General features: G+C 40.6%; 1 protein-coding gene across 1 annotated transcript in view; it reads left to right on the plus strand.

Annotated features, from left to right (window-relative positions):
* LOC107705843 (fibrillin-2-like) overlaps positions 1 to 9,346 on the plus strand; it is a 154,781-nt gene that overhangs the window by 81,454 nt on the left and 63,981 nt on the right. The window contains exons 39-43 of the mRNA XM_016509340.1: positions 3,681 to 3,806; positions 4,106 to 4,231; positions 4,404 to 4,520; positions 6,357 to 6,485; positions 7,705 to 7,824. Coding sequence (XP_016364826.1) covers positions 3,681 to 3,806; positions 4,106 to 4,231; positions 4,404 to 4,520; positions 6,357 to 6,485; positions 7,705 to 7,824 — 618 coding nt within the window. The remainder of the gene's footprint in view (positions 1 to 3,680; positions 3,807 to 4,105; positions 4,232 to 4,403; positions 4,521 to 6,356; positions 6,486 to 7,704; positions 7,825 to 9,346) is intronic.

Genomic DNA, 9,346 nt, shown 5'->3' on the forward strand with positions numbered 1-9,346 from the left:
GACGAGAATGAATGAGCAAAACTCCCGCGGCGAGTAGAAAGGCTTACAGTTAATGAAGAGCACTTCTAGATCTGGACAGCACATCTTCTTTAACACAGTTACATCTGTACACCACCTCTCATTGATGTAAAAGCATGTCCCGCCGCTGCGTGATTTCCACGTTGATTCTGCGTCGTGATCCGCTCTGAACAGCTGAAACCCCAGGAGACTCAACGCGCTGTCCAGAATGGCGTCTTTCAGCCAGGTTTCAGTGAAACACAGAGCAGCAGAATTTGAAAAATCCTTATTTGTCCGGGTTGCAGGGATATAACTAAAGACAGGACAAACTAACAAAAACATAAAAACAACTGCGGAACACGCCACAGAGGCAGCCATCACCGTCGGCGCCATCTCACATCGGCGTGATATGTGATATGAGTGATTATGTGTGTTTGTTGCTATTGTGAAAGAATGACTTGATTTAAGACACTTAGGGCCAGATTAACTAACAGCTTGCGTCTGCGCAAACCTTCTTTTGGCGTTAAAATAGAACTGTCAAGATTTACTAAAGACGCACAGTGAAGAATTAGCGCTAAAAAGGCACGGATACATTTATATTTGCACCTGACCTTATTGAATATGCATTTGTAGGAGTTTCCCTTTCAGACGCAAAATTTATGGGAGGAGAGTATTAAAATGAATCACGCAGCACGATTTACTATCGTTTGAGCTTGTCTAATTACTGGTATTTGCGCCATTATTTAATGCTCCTAAAATGCATGTCTTAAAGCAGACGCTAATTTGCGCTGTTCTTAGTAGATTGTGTTGGTCATTATGGAAATGATCTGGCTACGTCTGTGTTCGTTAATCTGCGATTTGTCAGTAAATCAACTGCAGAAATTTCCACTCCCATTAGCGCTTTTTTGGAATTGCACTCTTACGCTAATTTGCCGTTTAGTAAATCTGGCCCTTACAATATGAAGTGGTTTGGTAGTTTAAGTGCATTTTGGATGTGAAATTTACTGCTGTGCCAAGCTTAAGGTTGGTAAGGAAAACTGTGTGAAGAGTTGTGAAAAAATGACCTATGACCCATTTTTAGAGTCAGAAGCTTGACAGGTGCTGACTGTAGTGGTTCAAAAGGGCCAACCAGACCCTCAAGCACTACAGCTAAGTCCCAAGAAAGGACCCTCACTCTGGTGGGCGGCCTCAACCACTTAGCTCCATGAATGAAGTGAGTGACTAGAGGGTGTTTTCCTACAGAGACCCCGTCAATCAGAGTGTGGCAAGCTGAATGGCGGCCACATAGACTCTGAGAGTACCAGGACATGTGCCTGAGAACAATTTTTCTTGCAGGAACTCCAACACTGAAACAACTTAGCAGTGAGCTGGGTCTGCACGGCATGTCATACACCAAATTTCAAAAACATTTCATGTGAGGGCATCACTTCTTCTAGTGGAGGGAGCCCTAGCATTTAGAATAGTCTGCACTACATCAGCTGGAAGTCCAGCATCTCTTAGTTGGTCCCCCTCAGAGGCCAAACATGAAGGTTCCAGGACTCCCGGAAGCAGAGCGATCGGGGAAAATGTGTTGGGGCACACCCCCACGGTCCTGGGCACGTCAGCCTCAGGACTTCTTCTTGGCCACAATGATGGATCCTATCCGGCTTCCTACTGGGTTGCAACCCAATCTCTATGAGGGTGCGCACGACTCGCCACGCTCTGGTTTTGTTCTTCTCTCTGCAGAGGAGCCGGCCTGACCCCTGAGCATGGCGGGGAAAAACTTATTGAAAGCCTCTGCTAGTCTTTTGGCCTCCCAGAACCTACTGGACAGTTTTTCTTGCAGGAACTCCAACACTGAAACAACTTAGCAGTGAGCTGGGTCTGCACGGCATGTCATACACCAAATTTCAAAAACATTTCATGTGAGGGCATCACTTCTTCTAGTGGAGGGAGCCCTAGCATTTAGAATAGTCTGCACTACATCAGCTGGAAGTCCAGCATCTCTTAGTTGGTCCCCCTCAGAGGCCAAACATGAAGGTTCCAGGACTCCCGGAAGCAGAGCGATCGGGGAAAATGTGTTGGGGCACACCCCCACGGTCCTGGGCACGTCAGCCTCAGGACTTCTTCTTGGCCACAATGATGGATCCTATCCGGCTTCCTACTGGGTTGCAACCCAATCTCTATGAGGGTGCGCACGACTCGCCACGCTCTGGTTTTGTTCTTCTCTCTGCAGAGGAGCCGGCCTGACCCCTGAGCATGGCGGGGAAAAACTTATTGAAAGCCTCTGCTAGTCTTTTGGCCTCCCAGAACCTACTGACGAATGTATTAACGGAGCTACCAAATAGGCCGGAAGGCGACACGGGGGCATCAAGGAAGAATATATTTTACCTCCCTCTCCTTGATACCTGTGAGGTTGAACCACAGATGCCTCTCCGTAGTAACCAAAGCAGCCATTAAACGATGGTGCTGGCCGTTTGCTTGGTCGCACAGAGAGACAGATCTGTGGCCAGTCACAGCTCTGAAAATGCCTCCTCACTAATGAGTGAGAAAGCTCGTCATGGAGATCAGCAAAAAGGGGAGAGACCGACATAGATGGATGTAATCTGTCATCCAGCTTGGAGGTTCTAGGGTCTCTTGCTCCTGTGGCCAGTCTAATTAAACCTGGACACCACACGAGTCACCACCGCGAGTAATTCCTCAAATGCTTTGTTATCGTGTGAGAAGCAGTGCTTTCAACTTCCATATTGCCGGAAGCAAGAGAACCCATGTCCTCAGCTCGCTCTGAAGAAGTGCAGGAGCACGCTTCAGCAGCAGGCACAAGATCATCATGATCTGGCGAGAGCATAAGAGAAAGGGATGTGCCCGTCTCTCAGCTCTCAGCCAGCTCAATATGCGAGCCCCATGATCTTAGCGAGGATGCAGAGTCTAGCCCCTCCTGAAAGAAAACGAATCTAGAGTGGTGCACTCTGATGGGCAATAAAAGCTTAAAGCTTTTAGAATACTTTAGAGTCATATATATTTTTTTTCTTTGGAAAAGCTGAATCCTGCTCTTAACGTAACAGCAGCACACATAGAACACACAGCACACAATGCAGTCTCTAAAGACAAAGAAACCCAATGGCGCCTCCATTTCATATCTATTTTTAGCCTCTCACAAGCACACGTTTCAATGACGTCACTGACAGAGGTTATTTAAGCCAAATCCTTATCGTGTTTCCCACACATGCTTCACAACCGGTCAAACTTGTTTGTAACTTCATTCTAATGTTAGCGAATTTGTAGTAGGCTATTCTAAATTAGCAACGGTGTGTCTGAGATTAATCATTTGCGTAAAACTTGTCAAATCATCTCCATTTAAGGGGTTCTAGTACAACCTTTCTTCCACAGCCTTTTGTCACTCTCAGCAAACACATGATGCTCTCTAAAAAAATTGAGAGCACCTATAGCAAGATCTTCCGGCAATGCCAAGCATGCTGTCCTCAAAACTAGTCTTAACACAATTAAAAAGCCAAGCAGAGTACGTGATTTTGTGTACGTGTTGTTTATTCATAAATGTAGAATAGATTTTAGTATGTAAAGTATTGGTTAATCATGATTTGTTCATGAAAGTGTCTGTATGCAGATTTCACGCTCAAATATATTCATACGCATGGTTAGTGAATAAGACGCACTGTTTATTTAATGTGTGTTTGTGTGTTCAGACATTGATGAATGCAGCAGTGGAGAGCTTGTGTGTCAGAGAAATGCAGACTGCATCAACCGGCCGGGAAGCTATCAGTGTGAATGTTCTGATGGGTATATACTCACACCTAACGGAGCCTGTGCTGGTGAGTGGTTACAGACACTACCACTGTTTTGTGGGCTGTGCATGAGTTTGTGTAACATTAAAACACACACATGCAGAAAACCCAAGAGCTTTCCAAAAGCTACACATTTTCTAGACTTTAAATGGTGTAGGCCTAAATCACAACATTATGATGTCTGTGAGTGAAGGCATACTCTCATAGTTTCTAAATGTCTCAAATTAATTATAATTGTCTTACCAAAGAACTGTGAGCGTTTGGAATAACAAGTATTGAAACTCAGTGATTTGAGTCTTACATAGCAATCTCTGTGTGATTTTCAGACCGTAACGAGTGTGTGGAGGCACCCAGCATGTGTCGTCATGGTGATTGTGTGGACTTTCCAGGAGGATACGAGTGTGTGTGTCACACCGGCTTTACTGCGACACAAAACCGCAGGATGTGTGTAGGTAAGAGCTCCTCAAATCTGTATCAGAACTACTCCATCATTACCAGTGTTCGGTAGGCCACTCTATGAAGGCTATGTTCAAACAAAGTGTGGTTCACATCAGAGATGGTGTATTTCACTCAAAGCACTTGCCTGTGAAAGGTGTTTATAGCGGGTGTTTTTATCTTCTGTAGATGTTAATGAGTGTTCACACCAGCCGTGTGGGAATGGCACATGTACAAACTCTATTGGCTCATTTAACTGTATCTGTCATCAAGGATTTGAGCTAGCCAGTAATAACTACTGTACAGGTAATGGTGTTGTTCCCTTAAACGTTTTTTTTTTTTTTTTATATGTGGATTTGTACATTTGAATGTTCTTTGGTAACACTTTACAATAAGGTCTCATTAGTTAAGTAAGGGATAATGTACATTCAGACAGATGTTATCGTAGAAATAACCCCAACAGGGTGATCAGGACCCTGACACAAAGTGGTAACAACTGGCTGGATGGACATTATCCCGCTTATTACACGACTACTTGCCACAAATGTAAATAATTGTAAAGTAATTTCTTTCTTCCAAAAATGTTGAAAAACTAATCCATGCCTTTATCTCTTCCAAGCTGGATTACTGTAATTCTCTTTATTTAGGGATTAGCGAATCAGAACTGTCCCGATTACAGTTAGTTCAAAATGTGGCAGCTAGACTCCTGACTGGTGTTCAAAAACGGGACCTTATCACTCCAGTTTTACGTTCCCTGCACTGGTTGCCAGTGTGCTACAGAGTAGATTTTAAAATATTACTTCTTGTCTACAAATCATTAAATGGTATGGCACCATCATACCTTTCTGATTTACTGACTGAGCATCATCCAACCAGAGACTGTTGTTCATCCCTAGGTGGATGTACAAATGTAGAGGTGACTGTGCTCTCTCTGTAGCTGCCCCCAGACTCTGGAATGGCTTGTCCATTTCTATCAGACTTGCTGCCTCTGGATCTTTTTTTAAGTCCAATCTAAAAGTCTATTTGTTCTTGATAAGGTTTTATTGTTTAAATTTTTTAGTAATGTGTTTGTTTTTTATTATTTTTGTTGTAAAGCACATTGGACAACTTGAGTTGCATTTAATGGTGCTATATAAATAAAAATGCCATTGCCATTAAAATAATTAGACATTTTTATTAGCTCTTTAAATGCAAAGCTTCCTCAAAGAAAAACAATTCCTAGCCAAGACGAAGTTCTGGCCATTTAAGCCATAATATACATTCGCATTACTAATTACACAGCTTTTCTCCACATAAATAAAGACGAGGACATAAAATGATATTTGAGAAGAAAGTGTTTAAAAATCTTACCCATCTGTTATCTTAAATCCATGACAGTGTACAAAACAATCGTTCTGGCAACAAGACAAACACTTTTAAATATTACTGCAAGGCAACTATTAATACTGAAGTCCTCTGGATTCATTTTACAGTAAATACAGATGATAACTGAGGGACAAGATGATAGCCATTGTGTTTGAATGAAACAAAAGAGTATGATGTGAGAGAAATGAAAGAAGCACCGGCCTCAAATACCTGTATTAGTGGGTATTATTCGCCATTGCTAATGACGGCAGTTATAACACACCCATGAATGTCGTGACTGACCAATCAAAATCAAGTATTCCAGAGAACTGTGTACTGTAATAACATTAGTTAATGCATTAATTAACATTAAGCAATACATATGTTAACAGTATTTATTAATCATTAATGTTCATTAAAAACAAAATACAACTATTAAAATACAACTATCCATCATAAGTCCATGTCAGTTTAGCATAAACAAAGATTAATAAATGCTTTAGAAGTATTTTTCATTGTTAGTTCATGTCCACTAATGCTGTTAACAAGTGTAAACAAATGGAGCCGTATTGTAAAGTATTACCTGTTCATTTGTTGATTTCATGTTAAAAATCTGCTTACTCTCTATTCCTTATGTTAGTTTGATTGATTGATTTAGTTATTTTTCCATTTGTCTAGAAATGATCTAAAGCGATCTCACTTACCTTCACTGCGTAAAGGGTTTTTGAAATATGATCAGCTAGTAGTTGAATCTTCTGAATGTCTCATTGACGTCTTCTGTTCTCATGCCGTCTCTAGATATTGACGAGTGTGCAGTTTTTCACTCTCAGCTCTGCAGGAACGGCCGCTGTGTTAATAATGTCGGCTCCTTCCAGTGCCTCTGTAGAGAGGGCTATGAGCTCACTCGTGATGGAAAGAGCTGTATAGGTAAACTATTATTTACTTCATTCTCAAGTGTTGTTAACTGTTTAGACTGAACTATCCATCTGAGACTGCAGTAGGGTAGACAGAGAAAGCTGGAACATGTTTTGCTTTTTACATTACCACACAAACAATTGCAACTTATTACATCATTTTTATGTGATTTCTATTTTATTTGGTTACTAATAGAGATCCACAGTTCATAAATACAAGAAGTAATTTTGTTGTACCCAAGTCGGGTACAGTTGAAACAGTCATTTTAAAAAGAAGCTTAACCACCTAATTTCAATTTAAAATGTCTTGAAAGATACAAAAAATGACTTAATTTCAGCTTTTCATTTTATTACTGTTCTTCATTATATACAACTGATAATTTGCTGCTGTAAATCACTGATCAATTAAGATTAAAAATTCAGATTAGGAATAATAAATCTCTAAAACATTGATCACTTAAGAACAAGTATGTGACTGTAAAAACAAATAACATTCATGCTCATATTCAGTGAGTAACGTGCATTAATCAGATTACTTTTACTCAGTTCCGTCAGTTAACTGAGTAAAAGTACTCAGTTAGTTAAGCGTGGCGTGAGATGCAGTTGTGTGACACAAAAGGATTCTTCAGCTGGTACTGTGTGTCTCATCTGTACCCCGCTGACCACCCCACACATCTCTCTAAATCGCACAATAGCCCTGAAAGGCACCATGTTTTGACAGACTAAAGTCCACAAACATCACCTGACAAGAAGCAACTCGCTGTTAAAGGCAGATGAAGTTAAATTCTTAGCCCTAAAAATAGACTTTGTTCAATCAATATCTTTGGATTAGAAAACCGTACACCCTTTAAATGTTCCCCGATGGAAGAGGACATAACTATGCATGTGTGGAGCAAAAGACATAGATCTCACACAAGTTATTAAATGTGATTCAACTGTCTCTCTGTTCTGAGTTCATGTGTGGTCTACCCCAATGTATTTCTCCTCTTATTCATATTTATCAGACACTTTTATCCAGAGCCACTTACAAATGAGAAATTCTCATAGATTAATAGGGTTGGAACTTCCATTATTTACCAGTTTTGTTCGTTTGAAATAAAAATGCTAACAAATGATATGATGTAGATATTCAGTGTAATTATACAGTATTATTTTGTTCTTGGATTTGTAGTCCTATATTATAGGAGTCCTATAGTATCATAACTGTTTGCCTTGTTTTTTGATAAATGCAGATGTTAATGAGTGTAAATTGAATCGTGGGATATGTGCTCCTGGAACGTGTGTGAATCTGGATGGTTCTTTCAGATGTGTCTGTCCTGATGGGTATATTGTCCACAATGAGCACTGTGTAGGTAAGAGCACCACTTCAAATGCCCACCAAGAGATTACAGTATACAGCAGAAATTAGTTCACCCCTGTGCAACATCACTAAAATATCAAACGGCTCAAAATTAAATCACCTCTCAATAATTGCATTATTTAAAAATACTATATTGAACTACTACTACTATATTTTAGGGAGTACAGGCCCCAAAGTAGAAACACAAGTGAATACACGAGTGATCACATTCAAAAACCTGTGTTCGGTGAAACAAAAACATTTGAAACACCAGAACTTTCTCATTTTGGAGCCTATTGGACGTGTCTGCATAGACAGGAATTGTTAGACTTCTCAGAGATGGAAGATGGAGGATTCAAGAAGATCGGTGACCCACTGAAAATGAGTGGAAATACAGTATTGCACCAGTAATCTAGAGGTACAGAATGAGCCAAAGTACCACTAATCAGAACTGTAGTGGCCGTTCTGCGCTACTTTCACAATTATCTAAAAATTACACAAGAGTATGTTGCCTGACTTGAATCCAATAAAACATACAAGATTTGAATCTCAGTAATGAAAGCTGTACTGACTTTTTGTTAAATGAAGTTCCTCTTGTGGGGTCTGAATTGCTAATATAGTAAATCTAAACTGTTTTTAATTTTACATAGGCACATACTGTATACTCTACTCTTCAAGTCAAGTCAAGTCACCTTTATTTGTATAGCGCTTTATACAAAACTGATTGTGTCAAAGCAACTTTGTAGTGCCAAATAGGAAAATAGTTTGTCAATAATGCAAGAAGCCAATAACAAAGAGTCATTTTTTCCAACTAAAGTCAGTTCATTGATGATTCAGTGATGTCATCATCCAGTTCAGCTCTCTTCCAATAGTGTCTGTGCGATCAGTCAAGCGTCCCCAACTAAGCAAGCTAAAGGAATCAAAACTCCATCGCTGACAGAAATGGAGAAAAAAACCTTGGGAGAAACCAGGCTCAGTAGGGGGCCCAGTTCTCCTCTGTCCAGACAAAACCAGCATGACGTGGTTTAATTCCAGTCTGTAACACAGGTGCAGAGGACTTGTCTGGTTCCCGTGGTCTTGTGCCGCTGGTCGTCGAGGTGATGAGGTCTTCACAGGGGATCTGTCTCTGGGGCTCATCTAGTTGACATGGTCTCCGCTGACATTCAAGGCTGTAGAGGTCATCTCCAGGGGCCTCATTTATAAAATGTTCTGTATAAACCGTCCTAAATTTGTTCTAAGATCATTTCACAAAAGTGCGTAAGTGCGATTCAGAGAAAACGAATGTGCGCACAAAAACACGCGCGTACGCCTCTCTTCCAGATGTGACATTTATAAATAGCAAATGATCTTGAAAAAGTGCGCAGCTGACTGGTGTCAGATCTCCGCCTTGTAAACGCCCCCTAATTAATATAATTACCATATAAAAGAGCACACGCCAATATCTAAATTTCTATGCTTGAGAATGACGAGCACAAAAGAAAAAAACTTTACTGAGTCTGAAATTGAGGTCCTGCTGGCGGAGGTAGAGGTTCGTG

The sequence above is a fragment of the Sinocyclocheilus rhinocerous genome, unplaced genomic scaffold (genome assembly GCF_001515625.1).
Source record: "Sinocyclocheilus rhinocerous isolate Xijiao unplaced genomic scaffold, SAMN03320098_v1.1 scaffold924, whole genome shotgun sequence".
NCBI lineage: Eukaryota > Metazoa > Chordata > Actinopteri > Cypriniformes > Cyprinidae > Sinocyclocheilus > Sinocyclocheilus rhinocerous.